Source organism: Chelonoidis abingdonii, chromosome 7, assembly GCF_003597395.2.
Source record: "Chelonoidis abingdonii isolate Lonesome George chromosome 7, CheloAbing_2.0, whole genome shotgun sequence".
Lineage (NCBI taxonomy): Eukaryota > Metazoa > Chordata > Testudines > Testudinidae > Chelonoidis > Chelonoidis abingdonii.
The window spans coordinates 92,656,005-92,675,969 of NC_133775.1; the positions used below are offsets into that span (position 1 = coordinate 92,656,005).

Below are 19,965 nucleotides of genomic sequence, written 5' to 3' on the forward strand. Positions count from 1 at the left end.
CTGGTTCAGAATGCCTGGGATCACAGGGATGAAATACTGGGATACGGGGGGGCAGAGCAAAAAAAAAAAAAAAAAGCAGTTTCATGGGGGTGCGCTCCTGGATCACACACAGTGCCCCGGCTGCATGCGCTGCCCTCCCCATGGAGCCTTCCGGCCCACCCCGAGCACGTGGCACGTCCCGCCACCGGCAGGGAGCCTGCCCCGCGCCTGACTCGCTCGGCTGTGGTCCAGTGTCTCCTTCCCAGCCGGCAGAGCACGTGCAGTGACAGGGAAGTTTATTGGTTCAGGGGACCCCGACCAGCTCCTCGCCCTTGTCTGCCGGTCACCCCGCCTGGGACAAGTCTTGTCACCGCAGCCTCTCTCCACCGCGTGTCTCCGGTGGCCCACGCCCCCAGGCCGCGCTGCCCACCCGACCCCTGCCTGTTCCGTGCTGCCCCCGGATCCACCGCGCTGCCCTGCAGGCTGCAGGACTGGAGCAGTCTCTGTGCTGCACTGCAGTGCTCCCAGCTCCAGCCGGCCATGGCCTGTGTGCCCAGGCTGCTGCACAGGGGGCGTCTCCTCCCCAGGCCCGGCTTGGGATCCAGTGAGGCAGTGCGGGGGCGGGGCTGGGGGCAGGGATTTGGGGAGAGATCCAATGGGGGAAGGAGGAGGCGAAGTCAGGGCAGGGGTGGCCTGAGAGCCCCTCCGGGCTCCGCCTGTGTGCCGGAGTGGAGGGCGAAATTGTTTGTTTGTCCTGTTCGGTCGGGACACAGGACAAACAAGCAAATATCGGGACAATCCCGATAAAATCAGGACATCTGGTCTCCCTAGTTCATGCTCCTTTTGCCCTTTCCCATGTGCTGCAGGCAGCTGAATACAACATCTTTGAAGGAATGGAGTTGCGTGGGGCTCCGCTGGTTGTCATATGCCAGGGGAAGATCATGCTGGAGGATGGCAACTTGCATGTGACACAGGGAGCTGGGCGCTTCATTCCCTGCAGTCCTTTCTCAGACTATGTTTACAAGCGCATTAAAGCCAGGAGGAAGGTAAGGAGTTGAGGAGACCCACAACACAGGAGAATGAGTCCCATAGGTGTGGGAAAACACTGCAGCTGCCTTAGGGGCTTAGCGTGTGCACATGCTGTACTCCCATCACTGTAATGGTACCACCAGTGGAGCTACAAGCCTGAGTTGTCCTCTTCCCCAGTAGTGAACTCTCCTGCTTTGGTCACTGTGCCCCTTGAGTGCTGCCCGGTTAGTGTGTTTCAAACCAGAAATCAGTGGGATCTAGGCACCCGAACACCTTTTGAGGAACTGCGCCCTGGTGCCTCAAAGGGTATAGACCTGCATATTTGGTGTATGCCATCAGCAGAGGTAGGATGTTGGGCTGTTTGTACACGTTGCTGTACATGGTGGCAAGGCCAGTCTGGAGGGAACTGAAGCAAGCAAAGGCGACGAGGCTGGGGAGTGGGCAAATACCTTTCTCCCCATCAAGGGGGCAGTAATCCACAGTGATGGATTCGCCTGTTGCGCTGGGCTCAGGGCTTTTTTACAGATGGGAACTGAGGCTAAGGGATTTGTCCCAGTCACACAGGAAGTCTGTGAGGGAGCAGGATTGCGGGCATCTGTGCTGGTGGTCTGGTGCATGGCTAGCCCTGTGCGGTGGGTGAGAGCACTGCAGACAGCAGCAGCGGGCATGGTGGCCTTGAATCAGATGAGGGCTGTGGAGGATGGAGGGGCTCCTGGTGCTGTTCAGGAAATCCCGGTCTCCCAGTGCCAGTGTTCTCAGTAACTTACCGTGCTGTCTCTCGTGACAACAGATGGCCGAGATGCATGCCGTGCCCAGAGGAATGTATGACGGGCCCGTGTTCGATTTGACAGCCACACCTAAAGGCGGTACTCCTGCAGGCTCCACCAGGGGATCCCCCACCCGACAGACGCCTCCCGTCAGGAATCTTCATCAATCTGGATTCAGTCTGTCAGGTGAGTGTGAGCCGTCTCTGCGCTGTAAAGTGCTGCATACCCAGGGACCGAAGAACCCAGGGACACCAGGTCCCAGAGGGCTGGGCACAGGGTGGGACTGGGATTAGATTTTATACAAATGGTTGTGGTGATGACTTGGGGAGAGCTGCCCCTGCCTGTCTGTGGGGCTCACTGCATGGAGGGGCCCTTAAATGGGGGATGGCTGGAGCTTGCCCAAGCACCTTTTCCCCTGCAGACTTAAAAGGGGATTAAATGCCGGAGACCTGCTGCTGCCTCCTAGTCCCTCACTCCCTGACAGTGCAGCTCCAGTGGAGAGGCTCCATAGAGAGGTAAGTGCAGCTGCTGGCTGCCTGGGGGCACTGAGGTGCTATTGGACTGAAAGGAGGAACAGGGAGGTAAAGAGGAAACAGGGCAGGTCTCTTAAGAGCAATCTTCCCCCAGTGAGGCGTGTGGGAGCCTTCTCAGAGACCACAGGCCTCTTGACTGGTTGGCCTGTGAGCCACAACCCTCTAATTTCCCTTTCTCCCCTCCCTTTGTTTGTGGTCATGTCTTAATTTCAGGTACCCAGGTTGACGAAGGTGTTCGTTCAGCAAGCAAGCGCATTGTAGCGCCCCCCGGAGGCCGCTCCAATATAACCTCCCTGAGTTAAGCACCCAAGCGGGGAAGGAAACAACAATATTCAAGGGGGAAAATGGTACATTGGTATTTAAGAAGGAAAAGCAATTTAAAACTGTTCAGAGCTGAAGAATCAATAAGCCTCAAGCCTTATGTTTCACAAACGCTATTTGCTACCTAGCTTTAAAAATATTGCTTTGGTTTCTGTTTATGCATAGCCTTAATTTTTTTCTTTTTCATTTTTACATGCATGCAAATCTGACAGGTCACTAAGTTAAGAGTCTGTAATGTACGTGTTGAGTGCTTGTGTGATGCCGCATCGTACGGAGGGGGTGGAGAAAGCTGGGATGACCGTGACATGAACGAACTAGCTAAGCAGGTTATTCAGAAGGAATCGGCGTGGGGGTGGGGAGGGTGGGATGAAAGGGTTGTGGGGAGGGATCGTGGGAGGTGGATAGGGGTAAGGTGGGTCTGTGTGTTGTGTCAGTGTTCATCTGTTTCCACTCAATGCTGATCAGACATGGCTGCCTCCGTCTTGTGTTGTGAGGCCCATCGGGAAGCTCAGAGTCATCTCTGTAACAGCTCTGTTGTATCGCCTCATGTAAGACTTCATTACTTTGTACATTTTATTAAAAAACAGAAAGCAACTGTTCCTTCCAAACAACTCGCTGCACCAGTTTGTTTTTTTCTCAGCCATAAAAGGGGAAACTCTGTTGGCCCCCAATTCCCATGGGGTGTGTGCGTATGGATTGGGAGGTGAGGGGGTTGTGAAAAAGTCCCTGCCAATACTCTAGCACCTCCTGAGACAGCCTTATCCTTGTTTGGTCCTCTCCCTGCTCCCACTTTACTCTCTTAAGACCCAGTATTGATGCGCCTGTCTCCTTTTGAAGACTTTGCCATGAACCCTGCGTGACGCGTTAGACACATTTATATGCACTACTGGAAGGTGCTCATTGCAAGTGACCTTAATGCTGCCCCTTTCACAACGGGGAGCCTGAGCCATGGCCAGTGCCTCCTGCCACCCTCTTCAGCAAACAGACACTATTACAAGAAACTCCTGGATCCTGCTGAACGTTAGCAGGTGGATTGAACAGGAGTCCTTGGGGCACCTTAGAGACTAACACATTTATTTGAGCACAAGCTTTTGTGGGCTACAGCCCACTTCATCAGATGCATAGAATGGAACATATAGTAAGGAGATAAATATACATACAGAACACGAAAAGGTGGAAGTAGCCATATCAACTCTAAGGGGCTAATAAATTAAGATGAGCCATTAATCAGCAGAACAAAAACTTTTGTAGTGATAATCAAGATGGCCCATTTCAGACAGTTGACAAGGTGTGAGGATACTTAACTTGAGGAAATAGATTAAGTCTGTGTAATGAGTCAGCCATCCCCAGTCTCTCTACAAGCCTAAATTAATAGTATCTAGTTTGCATGTTAATTCAAGTTCAGCAGTTTCTCGCTGGAGTCTGTGCATTATGTTTTATATTTTCAATACTAACTTGTCCCCACAAGGTGGTGCTGGGATATCAGAAATGAAGAGCTGCAGGTTACTTAGCTCCTCAGCTGCTTTCCTGTATTTGGAAGAGGGCGAGAAATCCAGCGGAAAGTGACTCTGAAAAGTGATGGTTTCAGGTTTTTTAAAGATACCACAATGAGATCCATTTCTTGGCAGTCTCAGAGAGGCCAGGAGCCAACTGGATTTGAACACTGAACTATCCCGTCCTGTTTAGAAGTGGCCCCTCCAGAACAGGTTGGTAGTGAGATGTGGGAGAAGTCTGTCTTGCTACTGCCCAAGCCAGGGATAAACAGAGGACTTCAATCTCTACCTCCAGGGCTGCCAAGCTGACACCTATTGCAAATACTCAAAATGGACTAAGTTAAAACGTGGTGGTGTTTGCCAGCCCATCTCCACCATCCCACTGCAAAGCTGGGTCAGTTGCAGCAGGTTAGACCTCTCCCACTGCCTGGTAACCCTGCAGATAGCAATGTTGGGAGAAAGAAGAATCAACTCAACTTGAATACATTTCTAGGCTCAAATTTTCAAAAATGACCACTGACTTTGAGTTCTTTGGTTTTGGGTGCTCAACTTTAAACATCTTGGGCTTGATATTTCAGATGAATGAGCTCCAGTTGGAATCAATGGGAGTTAGATATAGATACACAACACTTCTAAAAAGCCAGGCTGTGGCTACCATCTTTCACATTGGGCAACAAGAACTGAGACATTCAAAATCAAGGACTCACTTGGAAAACTTAACTGCTACTGTTTGGGGCAATGAAAGTTCCAGTTCTCATTTCTCTCTCACAATAAACTCCGTCATCTTAACTATAAAGAGTCCAGGGAGAATTAAGAACAATGCAGTATTTCCAACCATAAGCATTCCAAAATCATGAACCATGCCCCCCAAAATTATGAGACTGACATTTTTTTTTTAAATTGGTTCTTATGGTTGCTGAACCTTTACGTGGCACCTGCTTTATGTTTTCAAGCTTTCCTCCACAGCTCTAAAGGCTAGAAATTGTATTTATTTTTAAATGAAAACTTACGGTGTTATGTATTCACATGATTTCAACACCTGGGTCTTTAAAAAAAACACTGAGAAATTGGCAACATTGTTAAATATTCAGCTCCCCACAATGTAAGTGACAGTAGCTATTGAAGTGGCTCAGGTGTTTGAGTCAAAACGTAAAACCTTCAAGGGTTGGTTTGAGGTTTTTTTAGGATGTGTAAAGAAAAATATCATTGAGATTTTCTTAGTACTAGCAGAAACTGGGCTCTTCTGGAAGAAAAGGAAAAGGAGGATGATGCAAAGGGATGGACAAATCATCAGTGAAATGATCTCGCTCATCCACCTTGAGGCTCTGCACCTGTTCACACAGTTGTACTTTTTGGAGACCATGTATAAAAGTCGTCTTCATTTGGCTGATAGTTGCGAATGTGCCAGCATCCACAGGACTGAAGAAATAGCAAGTTACCTTTAATGTGTGCTTGTCTGTCTCTTGCATCTAAAGTGAATTAGATGCTATATCAAATTACTTGTTGGGTGAGTTTTCAACACTAAATTCAAGCTGCAGTTAGATTTTTCAGCTCATGGGAGCTGCCTGGTTTTGTTAACGTCCATACAGGGTGCACAGTGCTTCAGGGTCGCTGTCTGCAGATCCCTCTGCTGGTCTTTTCATTGGTCAACAGAAAGCCTGCAGGCCAGTTTGAGGAGTGGGAGTCAGCTAGCTGATTAGGATGTGTAGATGGATGAGATGGATCCCAACCCTCTCAGTGCAAAAACCTGGAGCCTCATCTAGAATGAAGATAGAAGCTGTAGTTCTACAAGGCTGACAGAGACCTCAGCAATCCACCTACTGTATCTACAACATGTATTTCAGACTCCATACTGGCTCCCTCTCACATGCCTTCCTTATCCTGGACAAAGGCCACTGGGGTGGGGCCCGAGGAACTCTGAGATCCTCCTTTACTTCTGAAAGGATGACCTGCCCTCAGCAGAAACAATGGAACTAATATGAGGAGGACGATGCTTTCTTGGGATTGGGCCACTGAAACTTGGAATGGTCACGAGCAAAGTCACCATGAAATGCGAAACATGCCTATGGGTCAAAGGCTTCCTGGAATTTTATAATACATTACAGAAGGGGGAAAAAACTCCTTCCACTTCATGTCTTGGAATCAGTGGGTGAGGGGAAGCTCTTGTTGGTATTTGGTATGGTGCTCAAACCCTGCTGTGATACAGGTGGTAAAAATACCTAGACAGCTGAAACTATGTGCTGAAAGCAGAAATCATTCATGACAGACTAATTTACTCAAATAAAACGCCACCAGAGATTGCAGGAACACTGGGATTATGATTTAATTATTTATCATCATCAATGTGCATGGCCCATTGTGAAACAAAGCAGCTCCTTTCTGGTGCCAGAGCAGTGACCAGCAATACAGTATTAGCTCTGGTTGGGGCTAACACCTGTAGTAAAAAAGATGAATGCAGCCAATTGTGAGAGAACCAAGCATTCCTTTCAGTGATGAGATCAAACTCAAGCTGATCCCGTTGTCAGGGATAAAAAGTGGGCAGCTGGGTTAAGGGAGACATTTATTCCTATCACTCAGGTTGCATGGGGCTTTTGGCAGCTGTGGGCTGAATGAGTGCATGCTTGTTCTGCCCAAAAGTACTTGGAGTACTCGGCTATGGGGCATTTAGAACGTTCTCCTTTGTTAGGAGACTCCCACTGTCAAAGAACAGATTTGACAAAACGCTGGGGGTGGGCATAAGCACAAACTGACCTGTGTTTGGTAGTAAGGTGAGACAGTGCGTCTGTAGCAAGAAGGCTCAGAATAGCAGGGTGCTACATAAAACAAGCAGCTAGGTGTACTAGCATTCGAGTCCTAGCTCTCGAACAGTCTTCCTGTGGCATTTCAACTAGGTCCTTTATATGGGCACCCCTCTGAGGTAGGTGTATCCCTGTTTTACAAATGATTAACCGATCCACTGAGAAATGAAGCAGTTTGGGCTAGGTCTCACTGGAAGTTTGGGAGAGCCAGGAATTGAATCTGGAGCTCCTGAAGCCCCAGCCAGTTTCTGTAAGCAGAAGGTCAGCACTCCACGCCATACTTTGCTTCAGTTTCCCTAGCTGTAAAAGGGTGTCAGGACCTCTGTGATGGGGCGTTGTAAGGATTCATTACTTAGTGCTTACCTTAAAATACTAGTACTGAGATTGCTCAGAGCAACGGACTGGGAGCCAAGACTGTTGTGGGCTTTAACTGCTCTGAGCAATCTCAGTCTTAGTACTTTAAGTAAGTAATGAACCCACATTCAACCATTAATAATTCAATGTGGTTGGTGGGGGGCACTTGATCCCCCTGTAATTCCATCAGTCAATCCAAACTGGGTCAAAGGAAGGACTTGATTGAAAATCCAATGCTGTGTCTGAGCATGTTATTGGGAAGGATGTCTGTGAGGGACAGGTGTCTGTTGATGCCATCCAGCCATTGTGTTTTAGGTTTTCTGGGGGTCTTCTCCATCCTACTTTCATTGGGTCAACGCTAAAGATGATTCCACGAGGAAGGTGATAGGGAATTTGGACAAGGTGACTTTACCACCTCAGAGAGAGTATTGGGTGACCATATGAGAGAGTGGAAGCTGCTTAGCTAGGAAACAGCTAGCTTCATTTGTCTTCAGTTCATACCACTGGCTGTTTTCAATCATTCGGCGATGATACAGTTTGAATGGTATCCAACTTCTTGTGAAGGAAAGAGGGCCATGGCTAGTGCACAGTGGGGTGGGCTTCTCTTAGAATGTCCTATCGGAAGGATCTAGTGGGAATGGCCTCACCCTCACAGTGGGGTATTTTTGAGTTTGCTTTATTTCCTCCTATTTCATAAATCTAGTGTCTGCTAAAAGCAGTGGTGTGCTCAAGCCTCAGCATTCAGATCACTGTTTCATTCGTCCCCCTAACAGGGACTAACTTCAGGCTACAGTGCTGCATTCAGATGCCAAGCACATCCACAGTTCAGAGACATTCAGATCTGGAGTTTGGATTTAGAGGTCCAACCTCAGAAAGGGATTGTGCACTGGTGCCATAACTGCTGCTACTTCTAGTGCTGCAAACACAGATCACTCTCCCTAGGGCCCAGCAGCGCCCCCCAGCCACTTGCTGCTACGGGAGAGCTGTGTGTGAAAGGTATCTGACAAAGTAGTCTATTCACAGAGCCATGCTGCAGCCTGAGTGAGCTACTGGCTTCTAGTCCTTTGCTGATCCTCAAAGCAAAGCAGAGCTGAATCACTGCCACCTACCTGGGACTATTTTATTTCAAGAGACTAATGTTTTCTATTTGCTCACTCTGTTGACAGCTACGTCAACTCAGCTTCAAGCACGCTCACAGGGCCTGGAGAGAGGCCTTTGAGCACTCCTTGGGGCAGCTGCTTGCTAATGCTTACGGATATAAACTGCATCCTCCAAAACCAAACAACATAGCCACTGTTTATAATCAACAGAATATGGCTTACTCATAATACTAATAAATTGTTTGCATCTGTAAGAAGGCATCCATCCTGCCCCAGGTGGTCTAAACGTGGAAAGCAAGGATGACTCTTTCCCAGAGTTTTCTGAATGTATCAGCGAATGGAACCAAAGCCTCCTTCCAGGTTGCAGATGCTGTTCTCGGAAGAATTTTTAAAACAGCTTCGCAAAGGAGAAAAGCGGATTTAAAATAAAAGTCAAGGAGATTCCCAGTTGGCTCAGAACAGTGGAAACTCACACTTTGGCTTGAAATACAAATGACCTCAAAAACAACACTGGCTTTTGATTGTCTGGGAAGGAGTCTCATACCTTGTTTTTATTCAGACAGGGAGAGAAAGGAAGTCGCAGGGGGATACAAAGAACAGCTTTGGGCAGATGGGAGACAGTTTAACACAGTGAAAGTAAGACAGAAGCAAAACAAGAAGGTGAGGACTCAGGGTCCTAATGCTTTACAAAGATAGCATCATTCACAGCATTACTATAAACCAGGTGCTTTGGCCAATCTCAGCCTTGGTGTAAGTTGGCGCAGTTACCACTGGGCATTGTGGCTGCTTAGACCAGGGTTGAATTTGGTCCATAATGTTCATGTCTAACACCTTAGTGAAAGGGAAATTGAGACTACAAAGTTGACGTTCTAGCACACTTAAAGATGCATAATCAAATTTACCTCTGGTGTAAGGGGCCACAACCCCATTGGACTCAATGGAGTTTTATGTCAGTGGTGAACTTAGTCTGTAGTATGTGCTAGTGAAGCATCCACCCTAGCATGTTATCCAGCAATACAGAGCTACTACCTCTTCTGACACAAACAAGTAGGTTTCCCTGCCAGTCACCATTGTTCTCATGTTCTTAGCCATTGCTGAGCCAGCCCTACCCAATAGCATAAGGTCAGGGAAGCTAGGGAGTTTCATCACTCAGAGACAGCAAAGCATAAGAAACCATTATTGCCTTTTCCCCATATTGAGGAACTAGATAATTTCCCTACCACAGATTAAAGAAATATTAGAAAGAGACCCTGCTGGAAACAAAGATCCTGTCTTCTGCCCAGCAGTTGAGAGCAGCCCCTTCTGCCTCTAACAATTAGAGATGAGTCTAAGCTATGAGGCTCACGTCAAAATCCAAACTTGCAAAGAGTTTAGGTCTGTGATTCTGCTGCCAGCTCATTTCTAATATTCATTCTCTGTGACAGACCTAATTATGCATTAAATACCCTTCTGTTGCTTTCCACTGGCAATCAACTGATCCCTAGCCCAGATTTACACTAGGCACTCAATACCCAAATGTTGTGCCAGCAGGCATCCTGCCCCACAAGGATAAGCTCCTCCTTCCTGCACTCAGGGTCTCTTCTGAAAAAGAGACCACATCTTTTGGTCAAATTCCTGCAACCATCTCTGGCACAGGAGGATCTGACTCTTGTTTATTTTGGCAGGTTATTTGCAGGGGCAGTCCTAAAGACCTCTCCCTGGCCCCCTATGTCCACCTGACTTAAGGTGGAGCGAGGAAAAGAAAGGTGCACAAATTTATGGCTTAGACACCCTGTGCTGGGGTATGTGCGTTGTCCTTTTATCAGTGGGTAATTCTATTCACCAAGCTCCATGAACGTGTAGGTGTGCAACGAACCCTTGGGGAAAACACCAGGGCAGAGGCTAAGTGAGCTCAAAGGTTGTTGTTCTGGCTGTCGTCTTCTTCTGGGTCTTTGGTTTGTGCCAGTGTCATATTCTCTTGGATTTCATTGTGGTGTCTCCTCATCCTTAAATAAATAAATAAATAAATGAAGAGTCAAAACCCCAGGGAGAAAGCCAGCATGAGGCAGCTATGCCTGTTTCACTGCCAGCTCGGTGTGTATTTTACCAGCCAATTCTTAACCCACACACAAGCTTGATTTCAGCTGATTTCTCCTCTAGTGAGTGCTACAGCATTTCAGCTAACTACATTATCTCTGCTAGCACAGTGTAACAGCCATGCCTGCGGACCCCTTGTCTTGAGCACACCCTTATGAGCACTCTTCCCCACCTATTTTCTGAGTACACCCCTAACATGTTCTCTCCCCTGTTCCTGGATGGGCCAAGTCTGGCAATTTCACAGTTAGCGCTCTCTTCGCCCCCCCAAAAGGAGGCTCTACTTCAGGGGGATCATTACAAACTTTGGGCCCATTCCAGCAATCCCTGCTCACGTGAACAATACTTACTTACAGAAGTAGACTCTGATTTCCATGGGTTGTACCTGTATAAGCAAGCGTTACAGGCTTGTACTCTTAAAATCATATGAATTTGCATGGAATATCATAGGATTGGTATGTTAATTTCATCTAATCTTCAGTGCATTTCAATGGAATTTATTCCAACTTCACTTCTTGTTCACTTAAAATATACTAACTAGGCTCTAGATTCAGCTCTGGAGCAGATGATGAGTGGTTCTGAGTGTTCTGAGGCAGTTTCCACTCTGCGGTTTATGAAGCAGGAGCACACTTCTGGGTATTTGGTTTTCTTTTATTGAATTACTGGTTCTCTCTTCCTCAGCCTGTCCCTTGTTTGGAGATGTTTGTATGATTCAACATAAATGGCTGCAGAATAAATTCCATTAAAAAGTGCATGGGATGTTCCCTGATATCTATGACAATTCATTAGGAATTTACGGCAGTATGGGTTCCAGTTTTCAGTGCTGTGGGCCTTACCCTTTATCTTTTGAGTAAAAATGCCACGCTGTTCCCCTTCAGATCCTGGATTAAACAACATTCACTAACATCTGCTCCTCTCCACTACTATTTCAACTGTTTTTTAAAAATTATAACAGACCCCTATAGAGGTTTGGGCAGATGGAGAGCTAGTCGGGCCGATGGTCTTACCAACACAATGAAAATCCTGCCAGAGTGGTCCACTTCTCCTAAATCACTACTTACTTTTCTCTGTTGAAAACAATGAAGTCCCTTTGCAGTGACTCCAGGCGCTTCTGGAGACGGCAGCCCTTCCATGTTGAAATAGGAAAAAAAACAGAGGCGAGGACAGTTAGAGTTCACAACTGACACAGGACAGTATCTGAGGTGTTCCCATCCATTAGGCATAAATGGGTTTACCCTTACAGTTAGAAAGAATGGCAAGCAGGGCAATGTATTATATTCAACAGTGTTTATTCCATCACAGAAGGTCTCCAATTTTGAGAAAGGATTCATAGAAGAGCTCAGTTTACCGCAGCTATACAAAGCATGAGATGTGACCCAGAAGTTTTAGCACCACATACGAGTGAGAGCAGCACCCATGTGGATGCAGGGTATTACAACTTGAGAATTATTGTGCAGGCTGCCTCTTCTCACTCGTGCTAGGCAAATATAAAAGAAGTTAGTTAAGTGTAAATTGCTTGAATTAATGCTGTGGTGAACCCAAAGTGCCTTACAGAATGTACAGAGGGATCCCTCCCATCCATTCCTGAAATACCTCCCACACACTTTTAGGGAAGGAAAATAAGATGCATGATTGAACCGCACAAGCGAAACCACACAACTGCTTTGGCCAGGAAGTTGGGAAGAACTATTTCAGCAGTTGATTTTACAGGAGGCATTTGAAGTTGGCAAAAGATTAAATCCCTGAACTAGAATTTCCCCAAGTCTCAAATGTGCCATTGGTATCCTTCATAATGATAAGTGACCGAGGCCTCCATTTTACCTCTCATCTGAAAGAGAGAATTTGCAGAGTGGGAGTTGAAAATGTACAGAAAACCCTACCTTCTTCTCTCTCCTCTTTCACTAGATAAAGAGAGATGGAAGGTGGAGCAGTCTTGCATCTAAAGCACAGAATTAGGGGTTTGCATTATTGTGATTGCCATTTAATCACAGGGCATTAGGCACCTTACAAAATACACAGAGACATTTTTCCCTGCCTTGAAGAGCTGACAGCTTAAGGGTAGGCAGGGCACAACATGTGAGAGCTACAAGCAGCAGGTGAGGGACAAGGAGCAATGGAAATAGATTCATGCAGTTAGTTATGTGCAGGCCTTGTTTCAAAACAGTTCTGTTCCCAGCTCTGGCTTGTGGTTTCCCCATCTGTAAAGTGGGGAGAATGATACCCACTCCCCAGGTGTGCTGGGAGGTTTCATTAATGCTGGTCAAGTACTTTCAGCACCTAGGATGGATGGCAAAGCATTAGTATGGAAAGCCAGATTTCCTTCTCCTGTGGCCAGGTGACAAGAGTTCTGTTGAGAGCCTGCCTCATTTGGGCTCAGTGAAGCTTGATGGAAGAGGTGGGCAAGCCTCAGGCCAGGATCAGTGTCACACCTACTCCAGTCTATCACTGTCTATCAGCAGCCACACACAGACTACAAACAACAAAGGGGGGAAAAAACCTGCCTGAAGGCAAATAAAACATTCATGAGCCCTAACTCTGACTGGCAAGATCGGTTCTGATAGCTCTGGAGTTTGGCTGCTGCATTCACCTCAGAGGCAGCATTTCACTAGGTCACCTGCCACTACTTGCATTCCAGTCACCGGCGCAGGGTAAAAGGAAAAAAGTGACAAATGCCTTCTTTGAACCATCTGTACAAGTCAGACACTGAAACGATTCCTTAAAGAGACACCGCTCTAGCGCTCCCCGAAGCCGTGAGCAACAGTGCACCTCTCCTTGCTATGTATGACACAGGCTCCGGTTTAATGCAACCCCAAGAATTCATAACTTTGCATTTCACTTTTAATTTCCTCTGAGCATTATGCTCAGCTGTTGCTTCCTTCATACAGCTGCAGTCCTCAGAGCCATCATTCACACAAACAAAGTGGTAGTGATTTGAACAGTAGAGATATCTCGGGTTTTGTCACTGCCTGCTGAGAACGAACTTAACCCTGAGGGTCTCCCTGAGAAAACTAGTGTCAGTAAACTCCTGACCTAAATGCACAAAGAAAACCAGTAAGCAGACATAAAATGCCCTGGAAAATCCTATAGCCATGGTCTATATCAGGGGTGAAAGTAAGGCAGTACAGGCCGGTACAGCGTACTGGTAAAATGTGGCCGCCAGGACCGGTCCGTACCACTGACTTTTGCCTTTTGCCCCCCCTAGCCTGGGTGGAGGAGGGGCAAAAAGGAGCAGCTGCTCCGAGCGGGTGATTTAAAAGGGCATGGGGCTCCGGGCCCCTTAAATCGTGGCTGGAGCCCCAGGGGGCATGGGCCAGACAGTGCAGATGGACTGGCTGAGGAACACTGACTCCCGCCTCCGCCCCCTCCTCCCACCCCTTCTGGGGGGAGAGAAGGAGAGAGGGGAGAGCCAGCCCTGTACCAGTAAGAGCTCAATTTTATTTTCACCCCGATCTACATGGAGAATATTGTAACGTTTACCTCACACACAAGGGTTTGAACTACTATAAACTACATTTATTTAAAGATGCTTCTGAGAGAACTGCCCAGACAGTACATTCCTTCTCAACCTCTGATCTCAAAGAGTCCTACCATCAACAAGGAACGGGAGCCAAGATGATGATCGCTGCAGACCCTTTCACCTCACACCTCCTACCTTTCAAGGTACTAAAAGAATGAGGCTACAGCAAGGGAAAGTGTGCGCAGGGGAACCTATACCTTTAAAAGGAGGAAACCAGTAGCGGGTTCGGAGGAAGGAAAGAAAGGCCTTTTATAGCAGGGAGGTGATATGCAGGCAAAGAGAGGAGAAGCAGACAGAGAGTCCTGACAGCAAAGAGAGATGGGTGCCAGAGATGAGAAGAGATGGGAAGGGTGCAGTGAAGACCAAAGCATGACCCACTATCACATCCAGGGAAACGACTGATGTTTAATGACATGGGTTGTCTGTCAGTCAAACCAGCCTCCTTAGAAAACACTTTTATTTTGTTTCTTGAGAAATTTTACTTAAAAAACAACATGCTTTTGGAATAAATTTTCCAAATTCCTAGGTTTTTCACAAAACCCAACACATTCTACAGGGTTCTGCTGCCTCTTGGCTGCACTCAACCTGTTGGCAACATTCACTCTGCACAGCTGATTCAGAAGGGGTGCTTCCACTGATGGAGTAATAAAAAGGACCAGTTTTGTAAATGAAAGAGTTCTTATCCCAGCCCATGATAAAATACTTAAGATGCTAAGAGACTCAGCTAACCATTAAAATAACTCAATTTTTTAAAAATCCAATTCTATTTACTTAGAGGATCTTTATCATAGAAGAGGGATGAGAGAGACTTCAGCTTTAACAAAGCCCTATGGCATCTATGCAGGGGAGAAATCTCGGCCACACAGAAGTTGATGGGAGTTTTGACATTGACTTCAGTGGGGCCTGGATTTCACCCTAATGAAGTCCTAGACTCCCTCCTAATGTTATCATGACCTGCCAACATGTTTTAAACACAACTGATTTTCCTAGTCTAAACATGGCCTTGGAAACACTTCACCTTTTAGATGACTGAACTGAAAGGGAGGACAGGCTCCTACCCCAAATTGGCCTTCAGCATCAGGTGAGGAGCGATAGCTCAGTGGTTTGAGCATTGGCCTCTAAACCCAGGGTTGTGAGTTCAATCCTTGAGGGGACCACTTAGGAATCGGGGGCAAAAATCAGTACTTAGTCCTGTTAGTGAAGGCAGGAGGCTGGACTCGATGACCTTTCAAGGTCCCTCCCAGCTCTACGAGATAGGTATATCTCTAATTATAATACAAATAAATTGGGTGGTGCATTGTGTCCCTTAAAAACTGGATTTCCACCTCCCGGAGACATAGACTCAACGTCTGGTTTAGTTTGATCACAATTGAAAATGAGCTTGTGGGTGGTCTGATCCTAGCCCATAATGATGATTTGCCCACATTGCAAATTCTGCTGCAAGCTTAGCATAACGGAGCCATGTTGACTGCAGAGAAGCCAGGGTCTGGAATAGTGGGGGAGTCATAAGAGTTTGCTGGTACCTTGGAAGCGCTGCTTGGGAGAAGCTTGCAAAACACCTTCCTGACATGTGCCCAGGTATGAGAAACTAGAGAGGCACCATTTCCTATCACTCTGACCCAGACTTGCAGTAAATTATCTCTAGCAAAACATTAGCAGCAGCAGCAAAGTCAGAAACTAGTCCTTCCCATACGCCATTCCCTGAAATTCAGAGCCATCTGGGACTGTTGAAATCCCAACATTAGCCACCACAGGCAATTCCTCCTCTCCCCCAACTTTTTAAAAAGGAAATTAAATGCAAAATCTATGTTATGAAACATCAAAATTACATAACTAAGATAGAGATTTAGGAAAGAGATTTATGCACAAGTTAATGTTCATTTTACAAATCATGCTCTCCCTGGTGCATATTCTGTCACTAGTACAGAGAGGTTTTGTGAACAAAGCCATCCCAACAGCAACAATCAAACTATTTACATGCTTGCATTTTGCTGCCTCCATATGAAATATCAAGCGGGTTTTTGTGCAAAGAAAGGGATTTCCAAGACCATAGGTACCAGCCTCTCTTTCGCTCTCACCTGTGAAGAATAGCTTTTGTTGGTATCTTTCTCCTTCTTAGCTAAGCGCTTCTTTTTCTTATGAAGAGGTTTGGACTCCAGGATCATTTCTTCAAGTTCGAAGGTTGGGTCACAATTCAGTCTCCCTTTCTATAGGGGAGAGAAAGGTCACCTGAGCTGAATCCACCCTGCCTTGAAGAGGCTCTTACAAACAGGAAAGAACCTGGGAAATAACTCGCTAATGAATAAACCAGTAACAATAATCTAGCCAGCGCTCCTGCTGAAACTTGTACATATTTTATCACCCCCCTTGGTTAGAAGGACACTGTCAAGGTCCAGTGCATCATTCTAAAAATCGCTTTCTCATTTATTCATTGTTGTTTATACTGATTCCTTGGATCCTTCAAAGAGAAATCTAGAGTATTCCTCTCCAAAATTGTCATTTTCTTCCTTAGGTATATATGCATTGGTTTGTTATCAAGGGTCATTTGTCAGGATAAGTGGCTGTTCTAAAGTGGCTAGCAAGAACCAAGTCATACACATAACGCATATCTGAGAGTTCAGGGCTGTGCAAGTTTTTTTAAATTCTAGAATGATCCCAAGCACAGTTGCTCACAGCGGTTTGTTACTGCGGGATTGCTCATAAGCGCAGTGGATAGGCATGCTAGTTTGTTATTATAGGGTTGGTTACAAGCGCGGAATTCTCTGAACACAGGTTTGAAAACACAGGGTTTCTTGTAAGTGCATTAGAGCACTTCTTCTAAAACACAGAAAGAGAATTAATGAGGACATTACAAACTCTAACAATACTACAAATTGTGAGCATCCAATGTTGGTAATTATCCCTTTAATAGTCTTAATCACAAAATGAAAATTCTCTCCTGGATTTTCCCTTGCCTTGCACCTCGTATAGTCATATATATCTGTGCAAAATGTGTGCAAAAGTACGTTACTTTTCTGATCTAGTGCAAAGTAGTGAAGAATCAGGTGCAGTGTATAGGAGGTTACTCTGATTGTGTAGACACCCTAAATGATGTTTTTTAAAAAAAATTGTCTTACAGTGGGAATGAATCCTGGCATTATCCTCTTCTGTAGGACTGCATCCCAGTTAATATCAGCCAGATACGGAAAATCCTGGATATCTTTCAGCTGAGCAAAACGTTCCTCAGGATTTGGCTCAAGCAACTGGCAATGGGAATTAAACACAATAGTTTAAACACCAGGCCATAGGATGCCAATCAGAAGAAAAAGGGTGTGTGTATATATATATATATATATAAATATCAATCACATGGGTGTGAATCTATATCTGTCTATATGTATATGTTGCCTTTTTAAAATGTACCAATTTTGCCTTAGCTCAATACTGATCCCATGATATTCACCCTATTCTCTTTATTCAGTGAATAACTAGGGAATGCTTCAAATACTACAGTAGTAATGCTATGTAGTTACAAAGGAAATTGAAAAGTTCTGAAGAGCAACAATCTGTGGTTATATAGGAATATATACACATGCACACCCTCAAGCCTATCGTTGATACTACGAATATCAATGTTATTTTCTATCTATCAATGTGTAGGAAGAGGACAGAATTTAGGCTACATTGTTATTGACTACAGACCACACAATAAACTAAGTAGGGAGGGAGGGGAATGGGCAGAGTTCTTCTCCTGCTCCAGAACACAGCAGCTGGCAGAGTTGAGTTGGTTTGGGTGGTGATGTAATTTGTTATGCTGTAGGCCAATGGCAAATGATTTCTTCCATTCCCAGATCACCAGGATAGCAGGGAGGGAGTGGTCCCTCAAAGAGGGCTACTCTTGGTTTGGCAGTTTATGCACCACCCAGTCTCTTAAGAGTGGTGCCGAACAGCCCAATGTAGCCCCTTGTCTACATCACTGACCCTAACTCCATCCACTCTTCCCCCCTCTTCTTAGTTAAGATTCCATTCACCATTAGCTTTCGGGCAGTCGTAACTGACTGCAGTGCCTAGATGGGCAGAGTTAACCTTAACCCTCCAGTTGAGAGTATATTGTAAGAGTTAAACAGCCTGACTATGGCTCCAGGTGTCCACCTGCCTGTACAAGCAGGAAGAGTCACCAGAGGGCTGTGTTAGCGACCTGGCATTACAGATCAGTACACATTAGAGCAGGGTCTTTTTTTAATTTTGGTCAGAAGCTAAGTAGTTTAATCTGTGCTGGCCTGAAGCTCACAGCACAGAGATCTCAATCCATTCTCTGGTCCCAGATATCACCTGGTTCAGGGTGCGACACACAGACTCCAGCATCAGAGCCAAAGTAATCTCATTGCTAATGACTTTTCAACTGGGCTGCATACTTGGCTACAGCTGAAGATTTTCCTTTAGTAACGACTCAGTGAGTTCTTTCTTATTAGCAAGTTAAGCGGCGCATCCACCGAGATGTCACCAGATGTCCTTGAGTGTGAACAAGTCATCCAAAGTGCTCTGTTTTGACAGGTTCTTTTCTTTCACAGGGCAACTCAGAAAAATGGATCATGTTCTAAAATGTTTCCCTCCTTCTCTCCAATTTAAATAAAATCCCTGAGGGACCAGCTTCATCTTCACTTTCTCGGTATTTGGATCTGATTTCTCACTCCACTTCCCCATCAAACTCTATTGAAAATGTATGTGTATTTGGCATTTTATTCTCCTGTCTCCAACAAAACAGTGAAATTGGAAACTGCAGATCAAAAAGGCATCTTTCCAAAGAAGACACATCTAATCACAGCGTAGAAAACTCAGTTAACACCAGGGAGGCAGAGGGACTGGCTAGAGTGCTAATAAGGGGGTATAATTAAGAGAAATGGGATGCAAAAAAAAATGCAGGGTATGGATATTAAGAAAAAAGTTTTTAATTGTGAGCTCTATTAGGCTGTATCATAGTCTTCCAAGGACACCGGTGGAATCACAATGGATAGTGCTCTATATTGTTAGGAAGCAACTGGCAGGCTTAATATTTATTTAACTGAGGTATGTAGATGGTTCCTATTACTATTGTATCCAGGCGTCCCACAACCTTCAGTGGATTTATCCTCACAACACACCCCTGTGAGGTAGGCAAGGACTATTTACCCTCACATTAGAGATGGGGAACTGAGACAAAAAGAGATTAAATGACTTGCCTAAGGTAATTTGTGATGGAGCAGGAAACTGAACTCAGGTCTCTCAATTTCCAGGTTAATACCCTAGCCACTGAACCATCCTCCCTTTCTAACATCTATGAGTCTATGAAACCATGGCAGTGGTCCTCCTTGTCTTCACATTTCTCAATGGATCCAGTGGGGATTTTTCATATTAGCTATAATACAAGTTAGCAATTGAATTGTGTCTTTCAAGTTCTGTGGTTCAAGATTGCAAGAACTTCTGGTAGCACATTCTAAAATAACCCCATAAAAACACTTCCTCAAATGTAATGAATAAGCTGACAACTTGAAACACCATTTTACCGTTAGTGCTTGCAATCCGAGTGAGAATGATAAAGTGGAGGTGCAAAATCTATACTGTCAGAGTGTGAATGATATGCAGGCTGAGAGTAAACATCACTCACAATTCATTTTCCCCATTCCAAGTACTGTGCTTAAACACAAAATGCAAGTAATGTGAGTCTGTTACTAATGATCAAACGCATTGCAGCTTAATATGAAATTCACTTGAGATATTTGAATGGGACAAAACTTAACATCCCAGTTGGCCTCACATATAATTGTCATAAGGTATAATTCCCAAATCTGAACCTTAGCGTCCAAAATTTGGGTACCTGCATGAATTCCTCTAAGCTTAATTACCAGCTTAGATCTGATAGCACTGCCACCACCCAAAAATATAGTGTTTTGGGGCACTCTGACCTCCCCAACCTTCCCTGGGGACCCCAAGAACCCAAATCCCTTGGATTCTTAAAACAAGGAGAAATAAACCATTCCCCCTT

The 19,965-nt window shown here is 45.6% G+C and overlaps 2 protein-coding genes across 3 annotated transcripts in view; one reads left to right on the top strand and one right to left on the bottom strand.

Annotated features, from left to right (window-relative positions):
- DPYSL3 (dihydropyrimidinase like 3) overlaps positions 1 to 3,234 on the top strand; it is a 73,314-nt gene extending 70,080 nt beyond the window's left edge. For both annotated transcript variants that reach the window (XM_032801479.2, XM_032801478.2), the window contains exons 12-14: positions 846 to 1,025; positions 1,799 to 1,961; positions 2,522 to 3,234. In XM_032801479.2, the coding sequence (XP_032657370.1) occupies positions 846 to 1,025; positions 1,799 to 1,961; positions 2,522 to 2,610 (432 nt within the window). In that variant the 3' untranslated portion in view covers positions 2,611 to 3,234. The remainder of the gene's footprint in view (positions 1 to 845; positions 1,026 to 1,798; positions 1,962 to 2,521) is intronic.
- A 5,673-nt stretch (positions 3,235 to 8,907) lies between these two features.
- STK32A (serine/threonine kinase 32A) overlaps positions 8,908 to 19,965 on the bottom strand; it is a 95,873-nt gene continuing 84,815 nt past the window's right edge. Inside the window, exons 10-13 of the mRNA XM_032801508.2 lie at positions 17,081 to 17,206; positions 16,043 to 16,171; positions 11,509 to 11,573; positions 8,908 to 10,359 (exon numbers count right to left, since the gene is read on the bottom strand). Coding sequence (XP_032657399.1) covers positions 10,266 to 10,359; positions 11,509 to 11,573; positions 16,043 to 16,171; positions 17,081 to 17,206 — 414 coding nt within the window. The 3' untranslated portion in view covers positions 8,908 to 10,265. The remainder of the gene's footprint in view (positions 10,360 to 11,508; positions 11,574 to 16,042; positions 16,172 to 17,080; positions 17,207 to 19,965) is intronic.